A 23751-nucleotide genomic window follows, 5' to 3' on the forward strand; every position below is an offset into this window, starting at 1 on the left:
ATTTTCTCCCAGTTCTGGGGGCTAAAAGCCCAGATCAGGGTGTCAGCAGGGTTTTTCTTTCTTTTTTTGGGGGGGGGGGGCTTCTCTCCATGGCTTGCTGAAGTTTGTGTTCTCATCTCTTCCTATCAGGAGATGGACTGGGTTGGATTCGGGCCCATCCCAGGACCTCATTTTACCCTAATTACCTTTTCAAAGGCTTTATCTCCAAAGGCAGTCACATTCTAGTTATGGGGGTTAGGACTCAGTATATGATTTTTTGCCTGGGGAGACACAATTTAGCCCATAACAGAGCACCAGCTCTAGCTAGTCTCTTTCTGAAACTCCAAGCTATTGCAACAGTCGGCCCCAGGGGCTGTCGAGGGCCTGCCGTGGGGGCAGTGGCGGGCAGCGGTGTGTGGGGGGGCAGCGCAGAAGGAAGGGGAGGGTGAATTTCATCTCTCTTTTCAGGGAACCCTGGCTTTTGGCAGCTTGGAGGGACCTGATTGGGCTTAAAGCACACATCCGTCCCCGGCTTGTTGACCCTGAGAGACTCCAGAATAAGAGAGGGCCTTAGTGTCTGTTGGTCTGGCCAGGCGTGGGGGTGAGGCGACAGAATCTTCGTCTTAGGGCAGGGTGTGGGTGAGGGGGGCCAGGTGAGGGAAGTTAGGAAAGGGCCAATGGTACCCTGATGCTGGCAGGTGGGGTTCCCTGCCCTGGGCTTCCACCGCATCCTCCAGGGCCCTCCACCCAGAACTTTCCCTCAGAGGACTTCTCATAACCTGTCATTATGTACCGGGGAACTGTTTAACGTTTGTCTCCCATCCTCCTACTCCCCATCTATAAATTCCCAGAGGGCACACTTATTCTCACACCCTCTTTACCCAGCAGATGCCTGACACAGAGAAAGTTCTTGAAGTACATTTAAAGAAGAGTGACTGTGAGCAGTGATGGCTGATGGCTTCTGTCCTATCTCTGCCTCCTTCTCTGCCTCCCCCCCCCCCCACCGCCCCCCGCAGGAATAGTGGCCCAAGCACAAAAGAGTCACATACTCTTCTTTTTTTTTTTTTTTGCTTTTTAGGGCCACAACAGCAGCACATGGAAATTTCCAGGCTAGGGGTCGTATTGGAGCTGTAGCCATCGGCCTAGGGCACAGCCACAGCAATGAGGGATTGGAGTCGAGTCTTCGACCTCTTGACCTACAAGACAGCTCACAGCAACGCCGAATCTTTTTTTTTTTTTTTTTTTTTTTTTTTGTCTTTTTGCCTTTTCTAGGGCCACTCCCGCAGCATGTGGAGGTTCCTGGGCTAAGGGTCTAATCGGAGCTGTAGCCACCAGCTGACACCACGGCCACAGCAACACAGGATCCGAGCCGCATCTGCAACCTACATCACAGCTCACGGTAACGCCAGATCCTTAACCCACTGAGCAAGGGCAGGGACTGAACCCGCAACCTCATGGTTCCTAGTCGGATTCGTTAACCACTGCGCCACGACGGGAACTCCAAAAAGAAACTTTTAAAAAGCAGGGGCGTGATAGCCACTGAGGAGAGACGTGGTCCCTTGGGGGTGAGACCGGGAGGAAGCAGGGAAATGGGATGAGGAGGAACACACAGGTAGGAGGAGCACCTGTGCCAGGTATGTTGTCCTTCTTACCAGGATGTTGTATTCGCGGGTGGTAATTTGTTTTCTTTTTTCTTTTGATACACCTTTTGTTTCCCCCCCCCACTGTACAGCCTTGTGACCCAGTTACACATACACGTATACATTCTTTTTTTTTTTTTTTTTTGTCTTTGTTGTTGTTGTTGTTGTTGCTATTTCTTGGGCCGCTCCGGCGGCATATGGAGGTTCCCAGGCTAGGGGTCGAATCGGAGCTGTAGCCGCCGGCCTACGCCAGAGCCACAGCAACACGGGATCCGAGCCCCGTCTGCAACCTACACCACAGCTCACGGCAACGCCGGATCATTAACCCACTGAGCAAGGGTAGGGACCAAACCCGCAACCTCATGGTTCCTAGTCGGATTCGTTAACCACTGCGCCACAACAGGAACTCCTGTATCATTCTTTTTTCTCACATTGTCGCGCTCCATCGTAAGTGACTATACCTCGTTCCCAGGGCTGCAGAGCAGGGTGTCACTGCTAATCCATTCTCACGGGTGGTAATTTGGTCATCATGTTTCATAACAGCATGTATTCCATGTATGCTTTTGTATATTACATAGTATATGTAATTAAAACACACAAGAATATAAAACGTTTTACACACACACACACATCTGGATCTCCCAAGATTTTAACTCCTTAGTGTGCCTCCCCAAACCCTCCTGATCTGGCCTGAACCCCTGCCTCCATATTCTGCCCCTCTATCTGTTCCGTGAACATTCCGCTCCAGACACATCAGATGCCACCTCTGAGCCATCGTACGAACTGTTCTGTCCCTTTCCACCCCGCCACCCCCCGCGCCTCCGGCCGCGCGCCCCCGCCGTTGGCCGCCTGCCCCGCGTGCCCCGCGTGCCCCGCCTGCCCCGCGTGCCCCTCCGCCCTCCCTGCGAGCAGTTCCTGTCCGCGCTGCGCCCAGCGCCCTGGACCCCGCGACCTGGGGCCGCGCCAACTGGGGGAACTGGCCAGGCGCGTCGCCCCCTGCGAGGCGCGGGGACCCGCGGGGCAGCAGCAGCAGCGGGATGGGCCTGAGCCCGGCCACCAGGGGCGAGTGCCGGCGCCGCTCCCTTAGGTTCCCCCGGCCCCGCCTCAAACCCGCCTCGAGAACCGCGAGTTTACGGCCAGATGACAACCAGCCTACTCCTGGACCTGCACCTGGGCCCCAGTCGGGTCGTCGTAGGAGTGGGGCTCCCTCCCATTGGGCTCCCACGTCCAGGCCTGGAACCCTCCAGGGTCGTTCTGCAGGTCCCAGCCGGCCGTCGGGTCCCCAGCAAGGTCACCGTGGTGTCTTTCCACCTATCTTCTCGTAGATATTTGCTCATTGTGAGAAATCCTTGTAAACCGAAAGGAGTGATATTTTGGAATGATTGTTATTAATTTAACCGAAGTGAGCGGGGCATCCAGTGACTCTCAGGAGTATTTACTTACCTCCTGTGTCTGGGTGGAAATGAGGCGGCCGGGGCAGCTCCTGGGCAGGTAGAGTTGGGAAGGGCTCTACCTGCACAGAAGCTTCTGCCATAGGGCTTAGCCCCAAGGATTCTGCCATCGGTCACAGAGGCTTCCTCCTTCTGTTCTGTGCCCAGGAATTCAGTCTTTCTTTCGCGGAGGAACTGGGTCCTCTGCAGACAGGGTCCCACAACCTCCTTCGTCCAAAAGTTTATTGAGGGCTAACCAGGAGCCAGGTTCGGTTCCAGCCCTTGCTTCCACCTTCACATAGATGTGAAGTTGCTGGCCTCAGTGCTCCTTTCGCAGGTTTCATGCCCCACGGAAGACAATTTGATTTAAATAGCATTTCTTTTTCCCTGAATTAGAAGAATCTGTGGGGTCTCAAGCGTGGGTCCAGCTCTTGCCCAAGCAGCCACAGCAGGGCCCATCAGAACAGGGCAGCAGCAACATCCAGCAGGGGTAAGATTCTTTCTTTGCATGGAAGGACTGGGTGTTTGGATGAGTAGAAGCCTTTTGAAGACCTGATTTTGATGACAGTTTTAGAACACAAAGCTTGAGCTGGTTTCCTGGCGAACCAGCCTACCCCTAACACGACAGCAGGAGGCAGCTGCGATCTTGGTGATAACCTTGGGAGAACAGTCCTGGAGGCTGCCTTGTAGCAGTTTCTAGCCACAAGGTCATTCTCCAGACCCATGAGAACTGTACCGCTTTCCAAAGCTTACAGCATTGCTGGCTATTCTCAGTAACTAATGAATGATGCGACCTTCTTGCCAATTTCTGCCATTCACTTTCATTAAAAACATGATATTTGAGGTCCCGTTGTGCTGCAGCGGAAAGGAATCTGACTAGTACCCATGAGGATGCCATTTCAATCCCTGGCCTTGCTCATCGGGTTAAGGATCTGGCATTGGGGTGAGCTGTGGTGTGGGTCGCAGACACGGCTGGGATCCTAGATTTCTGTGGCTGTGCCTTAGGCCGGCAGCTGCAGCTCCGATTAAGACCCCTGGCCTGGAGTTCCTGCAATGGCTCAGTGGTTAACGAACCCGACTAGTAACCATGAGGTTGCAGGTTCGATTCCTGGCCTCATTCAGTGGGTTAAGGATCCGGCGTTGCCGTGAGCTGAGGTATAGATCGTAGATGCGGCTCGGATCTGGTGTTGCTGTGGCTGTGGCTGTGGTGTGGGCCAGCAGCTGTGGCTCCGATTGGACCCTTAGCCTGGGAACCTCCAAATGCCATGGGTGTGGCCCTAAAAAGCAAAAAACCAAACCAAACCAAACCACATTTGCCTCTGTTTAAAATTCTGAGAGCTGAAAGTTTGGAGAAGAGCAATACTGAAAATAAGGGGTACCCCTGCAGCCCGCATACACTGTACTTTTGGAGAAGAGTTAAAATTTGGGAAAGGTAAAGAAAAAGCCATTTGGGGGTTGGTGATGGACCAGATGTATACCTATGCTTTCTCATTTAACCATCTTGACAACTCTGTGAGACACATATCAGCATCTAAATTTTATAGGCAGTTAAACTGAGGTTCAGACAGACTAGTTTACTAGCTCAGGGTTGGACAGCCAGTATCAGAGCCAGGATCCAAACTCAGGTCTTTTGGGCTCCCATATATTTCACTCTACTTTTCTACCCAAAAACCACATTCCTGCCTTCAGTTTCTGTCTTCTTCTGTAATATTTTGTTTCGAGGGACAAAATGATTTCCTCCACATTTCTTGCAGTTTGTGTTGTGACTCAACAAGACTTCTTAGATGTATGGAGTTAATTATTGGAAATCACAGCTCAAGTTCAAGGAGCTTGCCTTTTGGCCAGGAGCACGGGAAGGGAAGGAGCAGAGGCTGGTTGCATTTCCTTTAAATCATTGTGTACAGTTACTGTTTTTTTAAAGTTATGTCCAAGTATCTTTTTTTTTTTTGTTTGTTTGTTTTTTTTGTTTTTTTAGGGTCGCACCCACGGCATATGAAGTTCCTAGGCTAGGGGTCGAATTGGAGCTGCAGCTGCCAGCCTACAACACGACCAAAGCAATGCCAGATCTTAGCTGCATCTGCAACCTACGCCCCAGTTTGCAGCAACGCTGGAGGCCAGGGATCGAACCTGCATCCCCATGGATACCAGTCAAGTTCTTAACCCACTGAGCCACAATAGGAACTCCTCAAGTATCGTTTTGATAAACATTAAAAAAAGGTTATTAGAGGGAGGAAAAAGCCCCTAAATCTACTCATTACCATCATTAGCATTTTCAACAATTGTCTGAAAAGCAGAAAACAGCAGTATATTTTGTATGACAGCTAATGGTGACATAGGAATAAGCTGGGGTGGGGGGGAGTATGTTTCCCAGAATCTCAAAACTGAAAGATATCTTAAAATCATAAATTTCAACTAACACTGATTTTCCCGTAATTGCGAAATAGTGGTATTTGTTAACTATATGATCACAAAATTCATTTAGGGAGAAGCCCGTAGTTAGCTTGGAGTCCACACCCAATCAGAAGAGAGCAGAGTGGCCTTCAACCCCGAAGCCTGGGAGCGCAGGCAGGTTAATAAAGACAGCAGCGGAGGTGGGTATCATATCGTCTCGTATCATACCATATCATATTATATCATTTCAAGAGGCATATCTTTAACTTCCTGGAAACTTCTCTACATGCTTTTGTATTTTATTTTATTTTTTTGCTTTTTAGGGCTGCACCTGCAGCACATGGAGGTTCCCAGGCCAGGGGTCAAATCGGAGCTACTGCTGCCAGCCATAGCCACAGCTACAACGCCAGATCCGAACCGTGTCTGTGACCTATACCACAGCTCACGGCAACGCCGGATCTTTAACCCACTGAGCAAGGCCAGGGATCAAACCTGAAACCTCACCATTCCTAGTCAGATTCGTTTCCGTTGCACCACGACGGGAACTCTCTTTTTGTATTTTAATTTATTTATACAATGGCAGGTCAAATTGTACCCTGATTTGGGGGTGTTGCTTACGCCTTTTAAATTTTTAAAAAATAGCTTTATGGAGCTGTTTATTGAACTTCATTGAAGTATAACTGACGTACAATAAGCTGCATATATTCAGAATATACAGCTGAATATGTTTTGACATATGTATACATCCACGAAGCCATCGCTGCATCTCCCATCACTCCAGAAGCTTTTTTGTTCCCTTCTTGAAATCCCTCCTCCTTCCCACTCCCATCCCCAGGCAACAACTGATGTGCTTTCTGTCACTCTGTGTTAGCTGGCATTTCCTAGAGATTTAGTATAAATGGAATCATACTACATGTGCTCTCTTTCGTCTGTCTCCTTTCACATAATTTCACGTGATTATTTTGAGTTATAGCCATGTTTTTGCGTATTACCAACAGTTTATTCCTTTTCATGATTGAATAGTATTCCATTGTATGAATAGATGATCATTTGCTTATCCATTAGCTGTTTCTGGTGTTTGGCTGCTATGAATAGAGCTGCTCTGAACATTTCTGTACAAGTCTTTGTATAGACAAATGTTTTCTCTTGGGTGAAAACTTTGGAATATAGTGGCTAGATCATGTGGTAGATGTATGTTGAACTTGATGTTTTTCAAAGTGGTCGTGCCATTTTCCATTCCCACCAACAGTGTGTGAGTTCCAGTTCCTCCACGGCTTTATTAGCATTTGGTGTGATCAATCTTTTAATTTTAGCTCTCCTAATAGGTGTGTAGGTATTTGAGGTATTTCTACTTCACAGTGTTCTTGTGTAGCACTGGTATATATTTTTTTCCCTTTGATGTTGGGTAGAATTTACCGGTTGAGAAGTTCCCATCGTGGCACAGTGGAAACGAACCTGACTAGGAACCGTGAGGTTTCGGGTTCGATCCCTGGCCTTTCTCAGTGGGTTAAGGATCCGGTGTTGCTGTGAGCTGTGGTGTAGGTTGCAGACGTGGCTCGGACCTGGTGTTGCTGTGGCTTTGGTGTAGGCTGGCAGCTGTAGCTCCAATTAGACCCGTAGCCTGGGAACCTCCATGTGCTGTGGGTGTGACCCTAAAAAGCCAAAAAAAAAAAAAAAAAAAAAAAAGGATTTATCAGCTGAAGCAGTCTGGGCCAGGAGTTTTCTTTGTGGGAAGGATTTTAACCTACAGAATCAACTTCCTTCATATATATGTGGGTATTCACATTATCTATTTCTTCTTGAGTGATCTTTGATAGTTTATGTCTTTCAGAAACTATAACGTCAAATTTGTTGGCATAAAGTTACAATACTCCCTTGTTATCTATTTAATATCTGTAGAACATGAGATGATGTCACCTCTCTTATTCCTGATATTGGTCATTTTTGTCTTCTCTTTTATTCCTTGATCAATTCAGTTAAAGTTTTATCAATTTTACAGATTTTCTCAGAGAACCAGTTTTTGATTTCATTGATTTTTCCTCTGTTGTTTTTCTGTTTTCTAATGTCTCTGATGCGGCCCTGATTTTTATTACTTCCTTTTTTCTACTTACTTTGGTTTTAACTTGCACTTGTTTTTCTAATGTCTTAAGGAGGGGCCACTGATTTCAGACTTTTCTTCTTCTCTACGACAGGCATTTATTACTATAAATTTCCCCCTAAACACTGCTTCGTGGTGTCCTACAGACTTCAATATGTTGCATTTTCATTTTTGTTCAATTCAAAAAGTACTTGCTTTTTTCCCTGTTATGAAAAAACATGCGTTATGAAAAATCTTACTTGGCTTCCAAATGCTTGGAAATTTCTAAGATATCTTTGGTTATTAATTTATATTTATTCTCTTGTGGTCAGAGAGCATGTTTTGTATGACTTGAACCCACTTAAATTTACTGCGCCTTTTTTCACAGCCTCAAATATGGTCCAGCTTGGTAAAGGTTGTGTTAGCTCTTGGGAAGAATGTGTACTCTGCTCTTCTGGTGAACATCAGTTAGACTGAGTAGGTTCCTTGTGTTAGTCGGTCTTCTGTTTATATTTTTCTATTAATTACATGAAGGAGTATTGAAATTTCTGACTGTAACTGCAGATTTGTTTATTTCTCCTTGCAATTTTTTTTTCTTTCTATTTTGGCTGCCCCATGGCATATGGAGTTGATTCAAGCTGTAGTTGCGACCTAAGCTGCAGCTGTGGCAACACTGGATCCTCAACCCACTCTGCCAGGCAGGGGATCGAACCTGCATCCCAGTGCTCCAGAGACACCACCAATCCCATTGTAGCATAGCGGGAACTCCTTCTGCCTGCAGTTTTATCAGTTTATTTTCAACGACTCATAAGGCTGTATTATTACATATGTAAACATTTAGGATCGTTATTTATTATTGATGAATTAATTCCTTTATTATTTCAAATAATACCTTCTCTATTCCTAGTAATACTTGTTACTTGTAAATCTACTTTGTCTGATATTAATATAGTCACTCCAGCTCTTTCAATTAGTGTTAGCATGGTATATCATTTTCTTCCTTCTCCTTTTTTTTTTTTTTTTTTTTTTTTTGTCTTTTTAGGGCCCCACCCACAGCATACGGAGGTTCCCAGGCTAGGGGTTGAATTGTAGCTGTAGCTGCTGGCCTACACCACAGCCACAGCAATGCAGAATCAAAGCCATGTCTGCAACCTACACCACAGCTCGTAGAGTGTCGGATCCCTAACCCACTGAGCAAGGCCAGGGATCAAACCCACATCCTCATGGATACTAGTTGGGCTCTTAACCCACTGAGCCACAATGGGAAGTCCTTGACTGGGTGCTTTAATGTGACTATGGATAAGCTTAGATTTAAGTCTGTCATCTCATTGCTTATTTCCTATCGTTCCGTTTTTTGTTTCCTTTCTCCTTTTTTTTCCCCGATTTCTTTTTGTTTGAGTATTTTTTTGTGATTTAGTTTTATTTCATTAGAGGTTTGTTGACTATACCGTTCTCTGTGTTCTGTAATTTTAATCCTTGTTTTAGTGTTTATATTCTACATTTTCAACTTATTACAGGCAGCCTTCAAATGATATTTTGCCACTTAATTTATGGTATAAGAAGCTTACAATAGTATAGTTCTGTTTCTCCACACCTGACCTCATTGTATTATTATCATATCATTTACATATGCATGTGTTTTAAATCCCAACATAACGTTGTTATTTTTGCTTAAGCTTTCAGTTACCTTTTTAAAAAATAACATCTTTATGGAGCTATGAGTAGTATACATATTATCCTTTTAAAGTGTACAAAATAATGCTCTTTGTGATTTTGCCTCTCTGCCACATGCCCCAGGCAGGGACGGCCCTCCACCCTCTTCCCTGTACCACCCTTGTCAGAGTTATAAGGCTTTCAGAAACTGGTCTTATCTAGAGGCCTTAGGAAAGACTGGTTTTTCTAAACAGGTGCCTGTTTCTGGGAGCAGGGCCAGAGCTGGGTCGCCAGCCTGTGCAAAGGAAATAAATAGCAGATAGATGGAGGATTTTGAAGCAATATCTTATTCCAAGGAGAGAAAAAGGGCAGAGAAACCTTCAACTGGATTTGAAAATTGAAGTGTCAGCTGGGACTGGAGGTTGCTCTGGAGGGTATAGACAGGCTCCTGGAGGTGCATGAAATCTGGGGGGAGGCTAAAGTCTAGGAAAAAGGAAAGATGGGACCTTGGAGAAGCCTCCAGTATGGCTGCAGCCTTGGCTGCCAGTAGAGGCACCGGGGGAGCCCTTAAAGCTCTGGTTCTCAGGCCACATTCCAGATCAATCTCCATTTCTGTTTTTTATTTTTTAAAATTTATTAAGGTATGGTTGATTTACAATGTTGTGCCAATTTCTGTTGTACAGCAAAATGACTCAGTCATACAGAAATATGACTGAATATACATTCTTTTTTGCTTTTCAGGGCAGCACCCGGGGCATATGGAGGGTCCCAGGCTAGGGGTCTAATCAGAGCCACAGCTGCCGGCCTACACCACAGCCACAGCAACTCTAGATCTGAGCCACGTCTTTGACCTACACCACAGCTCACGGCAATGCCAGATCCTTAACCCACTGAGCAAGGCCAGGGATCGAACTGGCAACCTCATAGTTCCTAGTCAGATTTGTTTCCACTGCGCCATGAGGGGAACTCCACATTCTTTTAAGAATATATTATTTTCTGGGGAGTTCCTATGATGGCTCAGCGGTAACAAACCCAACTAGGACCCATGAGGATGCAGGTTCGATTCCTGGCCTTGCTCAGTGGGTTAAAGATCCTGCATTGCTGTGAGCTGTGGTGTAGGTTGTTGAGGCGGCTTGGATCTGGTGTTGCTGTGGCTGTGGCTGTGGCTAGCAGCTGTAGCTCCAATTCGACCCCTAGCCTGAGAACTGCCATATGCTACAGGTGTGGCCCTAAAAAGCAAAAAAAAAAAAAAATTTCCATCATGGTCTGTCCCAGGAGATCGGATATAGTTCCCTGTACTATACAGTAGCACTGCAGTGCTTATCTATTCTGTATGTAATAGTTTGCATCCACTAACCCCAAACTCCCAGTCCATCCCATCCACTCCCCCTTCCCCCTTGGCTGCCTGTATCGCATCTTCTTAATCCATTCATCTGCTGATGGCTGTTTCCATGTCTTAGCTATTGTGAATAGTGCTGCAATGAACACAGGAGTGGAAGTATCTTTTTGAATTATACTTTTGTCTGGATATATATACAGGAATGGAACTGCTAGATCATATGGTAGTTCTATGTACAGTTTTCTGAGGTACCGCCATACTATTTTCCATAGTGGTTGTACCAAGTTCCATTCCCACCAACAGGGTAGGAGGGTTCCCTTTTCTCTACATCCTCTCCAGCATTTGTTATTTAGAGACTTACTAATGGTGGCCATTCTGACCGGGGTGCAGTGGTACCTCATTGTAATTTTAATTTGCATTTCTCTATTAATTAGTGATGTGGAGCATCTTTTCATGTGCTTACTGGCCATCTGTATGGCTTCTTTGGAGACATGTTTATTGAGATCTTCTGCCCATTTTTCAGTTGGATTGTTTGTTCTTTTGTTGAGTTGTATGAGTTATCTGTGTAATTTGGAGATCAATCTCAGTGTTTAAAAGCTCCACGGGGAGTTCCCGTCGTGGCTCAGTGGTTAACGAATCCGACTAGGAACCATGAGCTTGCGGGTTCGATCCCTGCCCTTGCTCAGTGGGTTAACGATCCGGCGTTGCCGTGAGCTGTGATGTAGGTTGCAGACTGGACTGGGATCCCACGTTGCTGTGGCTCTGGCGTAGGCTGGTGGCTTCAGCTCTGATTGGACGCCTAGCCTGGGAACCTCCATATGCCTCAGGTGCAGCCCTAGAAAAGGCAAAAAGACAAAAAAAAAAAAAAAAAAAAAGAGTGTTGAAATATTTAAAGTTCAGACATTCTTAGGGACCTTTTAAAACATTGCTCTGATTTCTTTGTTTTTCAAGACAGAAGCATTTGCTTAAAATGGTCTGTTTTTCTTAGTATTTGAATCATAAAGAGGATCCTGTTAATTTGCCAGTTGAACGATTGGACGATCCCCTCCTTGCACTTTCCCGCTCTTTGCTTGCTCTCTACCCGCGCCCTGGACCTCCTCCTCCTCCTCCGTTACGTGCATCCCTGCATCACGTCACTTCTTTGGACCTCTGCCATCATTTTCGTGCTGTCTTCCCAACCCTTAGCTCCCACCCTCTTGGATATACTATCACCCTCTATATTTCAGGGAGGAACACATCCACGTCTCTTTCCCTGGGACTATGGTAAAAGAAAATGAAATCAGTTGTAAGTCAGCGACAGTGTCATTGCACTTTCCGGAGGACAAGCCTGGTTTCGGGCGCCCTCTAGTGGGAGCTCAACTGCCGTTGTATTTTCTCTTTAAGGCAGAAAGGGCGGGTTTGATCAGGGGCAGGTGGCCTGAGGTTGCAGGTGGTCCTAGCTCTGCCATCCTTGCTAGCTTTGTCCAAGGCCTGACTTGCCATTGGACCTTGGGCAAAGCACTTCATATTTCTTGGCCTCCATCCCTTCTGTGTAATTTCACTGAGTAGATGATCCGCTCTGTGCCCATAAAATCTCCTTCTGTCAAGTGGGCAGGACTCCTGGAATGGCCGAGGATCTCAGATAATCTCCCTGAAGAGCAAAAATAGAGCGGACAAAACTGTCAAAGACAGCCGTGTAAAGACTCTTGAACTTGACCAAAGGCATACAAAAATTGATAAGCATTGCATCAAGAAATCTTGTAAATCTAGGAATCTCAGAACAATAGAGGTCTGTAGCATCTTAGCAAGCCCCCCACCCTCCACCTCCCCCAGCTCTGTGGGTGGCGAAGCTGGGCCTGGGTGGGTGGGAGATGCCAGGAAGACTGGCAGTGGCTGCAAAGAGCAACTTTATTTGGAGCAGAGTGTGGAAAATTCCATGCCCAGGGAAGTTGTTGAAAACAATAGTTTTCTTAGTGACAAAAATCATGGAAGGCCCCACACTGCAACTAGCCTGAGGTTGCAGTACTGGTTGGGGCAAGTGATATACTAACAGATCAGCCAAATTTAATATGGGAAATTTCATAAATTTCAAATTTAATATAGAAACCCAGGTAATGAGACAGCTAGCGAGGCTCTGGAAAAGTTGGGGGTGTGGAAGGGATGCGTGAGGCTACACACGTGTTCAGGAGAGACTGGAGCGGCATGAATGGGTCTCTAGTTCCTGGAGGAAGGTAAGGCCTTGTACGTGCAGAAGTAACAGCTGGGAAAGACTTTTAAACTTTAGCACCTTGACTGACTCCTCCAAACCACCCAGAGTTCTGTAGGCAAAGAGTGATGCCTTGTTGGCCAAGTTGTGGCCAGGCTTAAGAATAAGAACAAGGAAAAAAAAAAAAAGAAGCAGATACACTAACTGATTGCTTGCTGTGAGGGAAACAGACATCAGAGAATTAGTCCAGGCAAGCCTCTTAACAAACAAATCAACAAACAAATAAACAACAACTACCAGCCCAGGAGGGAATCAGAACCCAAACAGTTGAAAGCCAAACACAAAGAGAAAGTCTGGAAAGCAACGAGAGAAAAGAAAACTCATCATGGAGTTCCCCTTGTGGCTCAGTGAAATGAATCTGACTAGCATCCATGAGGACACAAGTTCGACCCCGTGGCCTCACTCAGTGGGTTGAGGATCTGGCTGTGGTGAGCTGTGGTGTAGGTCGAAGACGCGTCTTAGATCTGGCATTGCTGTGGCTATGGCTTAGGCTGGCAGCTACAGCTCTGATTCCACCCCGAGCCTGCGAACCTCCATATGCCCTGGGTGCGACCCTAAAAAAAAAAGACTCATCATGTACAAGGGAACCCCAATAAAATCGACAGCTGGCTTTTCATCAGAAACAAGAGAGGTCAGAAAGCAGTGGGATGGCATATGAAAAGTGCTCAAAGAAAAAATAGCTGCCAGCCAAAAAACCTATATCCAGTAAACTAAGATGAAGGTGGAATAAAGGTAGTCTCACAAATGACGACTGTTAGGTTATGTGGCTAGAAGAATCGCCTTAATAACTAAGAAAGTTCTTCAGGCTGGAAGAAAGTCACACCAGATGGTAATTAATTTACATGAAGGAATACAAAGCACTGGTAACGGTAATTAACTAGGTTATTATTACAAAAGTATAAAATATATATTTTAACTTAGATTCCAATTTTAAAGATAATTGGGTTAAACAATAATTATAGGAGTTCTCTTGCGGTGCAGTGGGCTAAGGATCTGGCATCACCATGGGCTGCGGTGTAGGTCGAAGACACGGCTTGGATCTGGTATTGCTTGGCTGTGGCGTAGGGGCCAGCAGCTGTAGCTCTGATTTGACCCTTAGCCTGGGAACTTTCATATGCTGCACCTTCGGCCCCAAAAAGCAAAAAAAAAAAAAAAAAAAAGAAACAAGGATGATTTCAAATCAGTAATCCAAGTTCCTACCTTAAGACACTGGAAAAAGAAACACAAACTCAAAGGAAGCAGAAGGAAAGAAATAATAAATATTGAAGCCGAAATCAATGAAATAGAAAATGGAAATAAACAGAGAAAAATCAATGAAGCCATATGTTGGTTCTTTGAGAAGATAAACAAAACTGATAAAACTTTAGCTACATTGGCTAAAAAACAGAGAACACAATATCGACATCAGGATTGAAAGAGGTGACTCCTTACCAATCTCACAGAAATTAAAAGGATAATGAAGGAATACTCTAAACAACTTTGTGCTAACAAATAAGAAAACCTACCTAAGATAAACAAATTGCTAGAAAGACATGTATTACAAAACTGACTACTCAAAAATAGCAAGAAAATCTGAATAGACCTACAACCAGTAAATTGAATTGGTAAATAAAAATCTTTTCCCAAGGACACACTCAGGTCCCAATGGCTTCACTTGAGAAGCGAGGCCACTGTTAACCCTGATACTAAAGTCAGTCAAGAAGAGAACTACACCAAGACCTGGAAACAACCCAATCCATTGACAGACAATTGGATTCGGAAGATGTGGTATATATACACAATGGAATACTACTCAGCCATAAAAAGAATGACATAATGCGGAGTTCCCGTCGTGGCGCAGTGGTTAACGAATCCGACTAGGAACCATGAGGTTGCGGGTTCGGTCCCTGCCCTTGCTCAGTGGGTTAACGATCCGGCGTTGCCATGAGCTGTGGTGTAGGTTGCAGACGTGGCTCGGATCCCGAGTTGTTGTGGCTCTGGCGTAGGCCGGTGGCTACAGCTCCTATTGGATCCCTAGCCTGGGAACCTCCACATGCCGCGGGAGCGGCCCAAGAAATAGCAAAAAAAAAAAAAAAAAAAAAAAAAAAAAGAATTACATAATGCCATTTGCAGCAACATGGATGGAACCAGAGACTCATACTGAGAGAAATAAAAAAGAAAGAGAAAGACAAGTGCCATATGATATCACTTATAACTAGAATCTAATATACAGCACAAATGAACGTTTCCACAGAAAAGAAAATCATAGACTTGGAGAATAAGACTTGTGGCTGCCCAGGGGGAGGGGGAGGGAGTGGGAGGGATTGGGAGCTTGGGGTTAACAGATGCAAACTATTACTCTTGGAATGGGTTTACAATGAGATCCTGCTGTCTAGCGTTGAGAACTATGTCTAGATACTTACATGGCAACACAAAAATGGGAGGAAAAAGTATGTATACATGTATGTGTAAGTTGGTCCCCATTCTGTACAGTGGAAAAAAATAAAAATAAATAAAATAAAAAAAAAACTACACCCTAACATCTCTCATGAATATGGATGTTAAAATTCCCCACAAAATACCAGCGGACTGAATATTAAAAGGATTATACATCAGGACTGAGTAATTTATCCCAAGAATGCGAGTTTGGTGTTACCACCCCAGCCCAAGCCAGAACCTGCAGGAGAGCCCTTTTCCTGCAGTGCCTCTCCAGCGCCCTCTATTGAGAAAGCCTGCATGATGCTCAGCTTCAAGGAGAAACGCTTGCAGGAGCTCCATCACTCATCACAGAGCATGTGTGTGTGTGTGTGTATACACGGAGCCTGCTTTTGGAGCTGGTACCCTCAGCCTCGGAGGCTTTCGCAACGAGGGTGGTAGCAGGAGTGGGCGGGTCCCTTGGTCCTTTGTGTGACGAGAGCGCCTTTTGCAGCCTGGGTTTCTGGGAAGTGATGAAACACGGTGTCTTCAGGCTGAGCTCTAGCTGATCCCCAAACAGGGTCTCTGGAGTCCCTTGGGCCTGCACAGTCTCTCTCTCTCTCATTTTTTGTCTTTTCTAGGGCCGCTCCTGCAGCATATAGAGGTTTCCATGCTAGGGGTCTAATCAGAGCTGTAGCCACTGGCCTACCCCACAGCCACAGCAACTCAGAATCTGAGCTGAGTCTGCAAACTGCACCACAGCTCGTGGCAACACCAGATCCCTAACCCACTGAGCAAGGCCAGGGATCGCACCCGCAACCTCATGGTGCCTAGTTGGATTCGTCAACCACTGCGCTAGGATGGGAACTCCCTTGCATGGGCAGTCTCTTTATTTGATTTTCTTTCTTTCCATCATAGGACAAACCCAGACCCAGACCCGGAGACCTCATTGAGATTTTTCGAATTGGCTATGAGCACTGGGCCATCTATGTGGAAGACGACTGTGTGGTCCACCTGGCTCCCCCAAGTAAGAGTGGACACGCTGCTGACATAGTGATACTGAAGTTAGCAAAGTGGAAAGGACAGTCGATGACCTGTTCCTCAGTGGCTGCCTTACTTTTTATTTTATTTTATTTTATTTTTTGTCTTTTTGCCTTTTCTTGAGCTGCTCCCGCGGCATATGGAAGTTCCCAGGCTAGGGGTCTAATTGGAGCTGCAGCCACCGGCCTACACCACAGCCACAGCAACGCAGGATCCAAGCCGCGTCTGCGACCTACACCACAGCTCCCAGCAACACTGGATCCTTAACCCACTGAGCAAGGCCAGGGATCGAACCCGAAACCTCATGGTTCCTAGTTGGATTCGTGGCTGCCTTACTTTAGCGATGACACACCCTGAAGTATTACTGGACCTTAATTTACTCTTTATTGTGCGATAGAGCTTATCCACCAAAACCCACTGCGTGTCCAGCCCCGAGATGGACGCAAGTGCAAGGAGGGTCCCTAAGTTCCCCGAGCATCTAGATCACCCTTTTCATGTGGACGCATAAGAACCTGAGCCTCTGTTTTGCAATGACCCCTGTTCAGTATTTCTCTTGCTCTGTTTCTGAGCGTTCCCCTCGATGGGTGCAGATGCTTACATGTTCTGTTTGTCACTTGTTTCCCGTTGTCCCCAAATGCTGCTCTGGCTTCCTGGTCACCATGGGCACCTCCGCCCTCACCTCGTCTCTCTGCTTTTCCCACGCATCCCGGGCTGCTCCACCCTCAGTGTGGACACTGTTCTTTCATTTCCGCATTAACACAGGACCGAGATTAAACGGGTGACTAATTAAATTTTAGTGGAGATTTGATGAGGAAGTGGTGACACTAATTTTTTTTTTTTTTTGGTCTTTTTAGGGCCACACCTGTGGCATATGGAAGTTCCCAGGCTAGGGGTCAAATCGGAGCTGCAGCTGCCCGCCTACACCACAGCCACAGCAATGTGGATCCGAGCGGCGTCTGTGACCTACATCCCAGCTCGCATCAACACTGGATCCTTAACCCACGAAGGGAGGCCGGGGATCGAACCTGCATCCTCATGGATACTAGTCGGGTTCATTGCCACTGAGCCACAACGGGAACTCTGGTGACAGCAGCATATTAGAGCACAAAATAGGAAACAACTTAAAATGGGACATCGAGACCCCCTGGTCACATGGTGGCCTCAGGAGATGGGCCCTGGGGGACCTGGGAGAAGGGGGTACGGGGGAGTCTGCTGTGTGATCATTGATGCCTTTGGGATGGTCCCTCCTGTGAAATCACTGCTCGTTCACGATTAGATTACAGAAGGGCGCTGGGGCCAAGGGCCTGTGGCCACACCTTGTTCCCGGCTCTCATCCCTGCATCCTGTTCTTCCCCCACCCCCGTTGGCCGAGCCTCTCACCTTGCCGGGATCTTCCCACAGAGCAGAGGTTCCTCCCAGCCGCCCCCCACCTAGCTCTCCCTCCCCGTCCACTCGAACCTTCCCACTCCACGTGTCAGAATCAACAGGAAGAATGACAATTGCTTCACGGTTCGTTCCTCTCCAGGGCTCCTTTCCAGGCTCAGGCCAGGAGCCTCCCCCCCGGGTATAAGCCCAGAGTCACCCAAGTTAACAGCAACGTCCCTCCCCGCCACCGCCGTCATCAGATCTTGCTCCAAATATGAATTCTGCCATCGTTGTTCCTAAAAGCTGGGAATTGGGCGACTTCAGCTTCTGTGAAATCAACGGCTGGTCTTCAAATACTAAAGAAAGGAACAGGGGACAGTTCTCGTTCTCAGACAACTTGTAGAAGGGAGGATACTTCTGTTGGCATTTCCCTGTGGTTGCAGCAAAAAAACGGTCCTGATTTTTTTTTTGGTCTTTTTGCCTTTTCTAGGGCCGCTCCTGCAGCCTATGGAGGTTCCCAGGCTAGGGGTCTAATTGGAGCTGTTGCTGCCATCCTACACCATAGCCACAGCAATGAGGGATCCTTAACCCACTGAGCAAGGCCAGGGATCAAACCTGCAACCTCATGGTTCCTAGCCAGATTCGTTAACCACTGAGCCACGATGGGAACTCCCCAAAACAGTCCTGATATTAAACTACCACCCACCTGGCCTTGGGCAGCTTCCAGACCCTGTCTGAGGCTCTCTCTCCTCTAAGGACTGAACAGGATAATATAGCAGCTTTCAAACATTCCTTTCTTTCTTTCTTTCTTTTTTAAAAAAAATTTTTTTTTTTTTGTCTTTTTTGCTATTTCTTGGGCCGCTGCCTTGGCATATGGAGGTTCCCAGGCTAGGGGTTGAATCGGAGCTGTAGCCACTGGCCTATGCCAGAGCCACAGCAACGCAGGGTCCGAGCCGCGTCTGCAACCCACATCACAGCTCACGGCAACGCCGGATCGTTAACCCACTGAGCAAGGGCAGGGATCGAACCCGCAGCCTCGTGGTTCCTAGTCGGATTCGTTAACCACTGCGCCACGACGGGAACTCCCTCCTTGCTTTCTTTCTTCCTCCCTCCCTCCCTTCCTTCCTTTTTCCGTTCTTTTCTTTTTTGCTTTTTAGGACTACACCCATGGCACATGGAAGTTCCCAGGCTAGGGGTTGTATCGAAGCTGTAGCCACCGGCCTACACCACAGCCACAGCAATGCAGGATCCAAGCCGCGTCTGCGACCTACACCACAGCTCATGGCAATGCCGGATCTTTAACCCACTGAGCAAGGCCAGGGATCGAACCCATGTCCTCATGGATACTAGCCGGGTTTGTTTCTGCGATGCCACACAGGAACTCAGAAACATTCCTTTTCCCAAAGCTGTGGAACCTTGTTTTCAAACAAACCCTCAGTGAGAATCCTAATACTTGAGTCAAGAGGAAGGCAGAGTGGGGCTGGGTGGAAGCTGGTTGGAGTGGGTCCTATCCAGAGCCTTGTTGGTGTGACCTCACTTGCACCCCTGTGGTGCTGACGGGGGGAGGCCTGTCATGGAACCCCATGACAGCCCCTTCTCCGGGAGCCACCTCTTCCATGTGAGGTGCTCATCACGGCTTTGGGAAGATTCTGGACGTCCAGTTAGGAAAGCAGGACTCTAGCAGGTATTTCTAGAGCTTTATGAGAAAGGGATTGCTCTGGAGGTTGAAAGTGGGGAGTGCAGGGAGTTCCTGCTGTGACTCAGTGGGTAACAAACCTGACTAGTATTCATGAGGACATGGGTTCGATTCTTGGCCTTGCTGAGTGGGTCAAGGATCCCGTGTTGCTCTGGCTGTGGCTAGCAGCGACAGCTCTGATTCGACCCCTAGCCTGGGAACTTCCATGCGTGGCAGGTGCAGCCCTAAAAAAGACACACACACACACACACACACACACACACACACAGAGAGAGAGAGAGAGAGAGAGAGAGAGAGAGAGAGAGAGAGAGAGAGAAAGAAAGTGGGGAGTGCAGAGAGCAGAGCAGAAGGCTTTTTAGGGACGCTGGTCCTTTGCAGTTCGTTTAACCTAACTCCCCACCTGTTTTAGAGACCATGAAACTGGGACCCCACCTTCCCAGCGGCCAGAATGAGCCCGTGCTCTGCCCCACTGCCCCTCGAAGCTTCCAACTTTGGCTTGTCTTTGGCCTCTAGGTGAGGAATTTGAGGCTGGCAGCATCACCTCCATCTTCAGCAACCGGGCGGTGGTGAAATACAGCCGTCTGGAGGACGTGCTGCACGGCTGTTCCTGGAAGGTCAACAACAAGCTGGACGGTATGTACCTGCCGCTGCCCGTGGACCAGATCATCCAGAGGACGAAACAGATGATCAACAAGATAGTACAGTACAGTCTGATTGAAGGCAACTGTGAGCACTTTGTCAACGACCTCCGATACGGCGTGCGCAGGAGCCAGCAGGTGTGGCGCCCCCCTCTGACACGGGGTCCTGGGGGTCCTGACGGTGATGGGTGTTATTCGCTGTGCACGCGGGGCTTTCCACCACTCCAGGACTTGACCGTTCAGAAGGCGTTTTCATCTCTGCTCACCCCTGGGGGAGTAGAGGGGGCGCTGAGCGGCAAAGCAAGACCACTGGCTGGAGTCCTGGCTCGGCCACCAGCTATCGGGGTCTCCTTGGTCAAGTCATCTTATTTATTTATTTATTGAAAATTTTTTAATTTTTTGGCTGCCCTCAATACACTATGTGGAAGTTCCCGGGCCAAGGGTCGAACCCACGCCACCGTGGCCACCTGAGCCCCAGCAGTGGCAATTCGGGATCCTTACCCTGCTGAGCCACCGGGACGGGGGGGGGGGGGGGCCTCCGAGTCATCTTATTTCTGAGACTGTTTCTTGACAAAACTGGGTTAAGTGGAGGTGGCACCTCAGGGCTAAATTTGCAGACCAGCAGCCTGAAGGCCACATTTGGCTCGCAGACATGTTTTGCTTGGATAGCTAGTATTTTTTTTTAAATTTGAATGATTTGCCAATACTTAGGAATATAGAAATTTTGGAGTTCCCGTCGTGGTGCAGTGGTTAATGAATCCCTCTGGGAACCATGAGGTTGTGGGTTCGATCCTTGGCCTTGCTCAGTGGGTTAAGGATCCGGCGTTGCCATGAGCTGTGGTGTAGGTTGCAGATGCAGCTTGGATTCTGCATTGCTGTGGCTCTGGTGTAGGCCGGTGGCTACAGCTTCGATTCAACCTCTAGCCTGGGAACCTCCATGTGCTGCAAGAGTGGCCCAAGAAATGGCAAAAAGACAAAAAAAAAAAAAAAAAAAAAAAAAAAGAGAGAGAGAGAGAGAGAGAGAATATAGAAATTTTATATAAAAAAATCTGGATTCCCAGCCTCTCTTGACCAACTGATGGATCAAGCCATTGGGCCCTCATTCCAGCTTGCTGACACTCTGTGGGGCCAGCAGGGGCTCCCCCTCTAGGTGGCCTGTGGGGCACAGGTGTGTCACGTATCAGCGTCACCCCCATTACCTGCCTGGCCTGTGTGTGTGAGTTTTGGATTCCCCGCCATATAGGACGCTGATAAATCAATTGTGGTATAATACAGATGAAGGAGCTTTGCCAGCCTAGATGCTTCTGACAATTTGACCTGTTCTTGTTAATGTTTGGGCCTTACTAAACCCCCACGAGATGAGAAGAAGAAGCCTTTATTGCTACCTTTTTAATCGATTAAAAAAATCAAGGGTTAAAAGTGGGACATGACTTTTCTATGTTTGTTTTTCCTTTTTCTTTTCTTCTTGCTTTTTAGGACTGCACTTGCGGCATATGGAGATTCCCAGGCTAGGAGTCAAATCGGAGCTGCTGTTGCCAGCCTACACCACAGCCACAGCGATGCAGGATTCCAGCCTTGTCTGTGACCTACACCACAGCTCACAGCAGTGCTGGATCCTTTAACCCACTGAGGACCAGGGATCGAGCTGGAGTCCTTATGGATACTAGTCGGGTTCATTACTGCTGAGCCGCAATGGGAACACCTCTTTTCAGAGTTTCTTGTGCTCCCTTAGCCAGCGGGTGCCTGAATCCCAATCCTAGTCTCTCTCCTGTCTCTCTCCCGTCTCTCTCCCGTCTCTCCTGAGGGTTAGCTGGCCCCCTGCTCGCTCGCTCCCCGGTTCCGCTCTCTGCAGCTTCCTCCGGAGACCTTGCTCCAGTGCCCAGGGCTTGGTGGGCTCTAGTATGAGGCATCTCCCATCCCCTGAGCACTTGTGCATGGAAGGAAGACCCCCAAGGAGCAAGGGAATTATGGGAGGTCCTTCGAGGGAGCCCGGGCCTGGCATTCACGAGACCCAAGCCCAGAGCTAAGTGTGGATACTTAGATCCCTGTGAACTTGGTCTGAGTGAGGGCCTTACCCCGGCTCTCAGATTCCCTGTGTGTCACGCAAGGGACTCCGGGACTCTGCCCCTCCGAGATCCTTTGCCTCTGAGCCCCTCACTAGAGGCAGGCCCTGGGCTGAATGGCTCTGCAGGAGGAAGGCACCCTGGATGCCTCCTGGGGGAGGGGCTCAAGCCTGCCTCCAACATCCATCTTGGACCATCCTGGCTTCTCCACGTCTCTAGAAGCTCTGGGATGTTTGGGACCATAGGGTGGCTTCCTCCTCAGTGGGCCAGTCCCTGAAGGGGAGCCGTGAGGTAGGGGTGGGGCAGGGCATCAGCCCAGGAGCCCCACCGAGGGTCCCGTGGACTGGTCTGCTTTGCAGGTGGAGCACGTACTGATGGAAGGAGCGAAGGCTGCAGGAGCGGTGATTTCGGCTGTGGTGGACAGCATGAGACCCAGACCCGCATTGGCCTGAAGGCACCGAAAGCCCCAAGCAGAGGAAGAGCTGCTGACGTTGGCAAAGAGAACTGACTTCTTTCCTCCCCTGCCTTCCTCTCTCCTTGGCCCCATGCAAGAAAATTGTGTGCTTCTGGAAGAATCTAGAATGTACCCAATTACCCCTCCGGAAATACAATCAATATATGTACTCATAGACCCTGGACTCTCAGGGTGGGGAGGACCTAATATTTTTATGCATCGCTAAGGCGCCAGGCACTGCGCTAGGCATTTTCACCTAGTTGCTTCATCTTTCTCCCATCTTAGGAAGAGGTGTTACTCCTTTTTTAGGTTGAACCTAGTCTGTGATGCTTGATGCTTGAAAGAGCCTGGAAACCTTTGCTTGAAGGGTCCTAGGAAAGAAGAACTCTTTTCAGAAGTTTTTTTTTTTTTTTTTTTTTTTCCGTCTTTTCAGGGCTGCACCTGTGGCATATGGAGGTTTCCATAGGCTAGGGGGCAAACCAGAGCTGTAGCTGCTGGCCTACACCACAGCCACAGCAATGCCAGATCTGAGCTGCATCTGTGACCTACACCACAGCTTATGGCAACACCGGATCCTTTTTTTTTTTGCTATTTCTTGGGCCGCTCCTGTGGCATATGGAGGCTCCCAGGCTAGGAGTCGAACCGGAGCCACAGTCACAGGCCTACACCAGAGCCACAGCAACTCAGAATCCAAGCCGCGCCTGCAACCTACACCACAGCTCACGGCAACGCCGGATTGTTTACCCACTGAGCAAGGGCAGGGACTGAACCTGCAACCTCATGGTTCCTAGTTGGATTCATTAACCACTGCACCACGACGGGAACTCTGGCAACACCGGATCCTTAACCCACTGAGCGAGGCCAGGGATCAAACCTGCGTCCTCATGGATGCTAGTCAGATTCGTTTCCACTGAGCCACGACGGGAACTCCCAGAAGTTCTTTTTATTGCCCTTTCAGATCCGCACTGTGGTTCCCCCGAGTCGGACTTGAGGGAAGGCTGCTCAGAGCCAGCTCTGTCTTAATCAAGGAAGACCTTCCCCAAGAAATACTTTCTTTTTAAAATTATGCATCAGCTTTATTCCCTATTGTATTAAAAAAAAAACACAACCAACCCCGCTCTATTGAAAGTGTAATCAACAAGACCATTTATCTTGTTCTTCAGCCTCGTGAGCACCAGAAAATTAGAAATGTCTCTCTCTGCTGATTTCCGATGAGTATTTAAAATAATTTAATCCAAGGCCTTCTGTGTGAATGAGGCCGGGAAAGAGTGGTGTTTGTGTTTGGAAGGTCTGAGGAGATGCTGGAGGTTGTTAGTGCCATCTGAGAGCTGAAGCCACCCCAGAAA

The 23751-nt window shown here is 47.9% G+C and overlaps 1 protein-coding gene across 2 annotated transcripts; it reads left to right on the forward strand.

The window, feature by feature from the left end:
• The first annotated feature begins 2493 nt into the window (after positions 1-2493).
• Positions 2494-22572, forward strand: PLAAT5 (phospholipase A and acyltransferase 5). Of its 2 annotated transcripts, none has more exons than XM_085010894.1 (6): positions 2494-2909; positions 3446-3539; positions 5532-5640; positions 16067-16175; positions 19764-20026; positions 22311-22572. In XM_085010894.1, the coding sequence occupies exons 1-6, from the start codon at positions 2657-2659 to the stop codon at positions 22401-22403; spliced, it is 921 nt and encodes a 306-aa protein (XP_084867020.1). In that variant the 5' UTR covers positions 2494-2656; the 3' UTR covers positions 22404-22572. The 2 variants fall into 2 exon arrangements, with proteins under 2 accessions (XP_084867020.1, XP_084867021.1); XM_085010895.1 differs by having other exon boundaries at positions 2504-2879.
• Positions 22573-23751: the final 1179 nt, after the last annotated feature.

The sequence above is a fragment of the Sus scrofa genome, chromosome 2 (assembly GCF_054392235.1).
Source record: "Sus scrofa isolate SSC_HxYL_T2T_F1_AM1 chromosome 2, Sscrofa_HxYL_maternal_Yorkshire_Landrace_v2.0, whole genome shotgun sequence".
In the NCBI taxonomy this organism is placed as follows: domain Eukaryota; kingdom Metazoa; phylum Chordata; class Mammalia; order Artiodactyla; family Suidae; genus Sus; species Sus scrofa.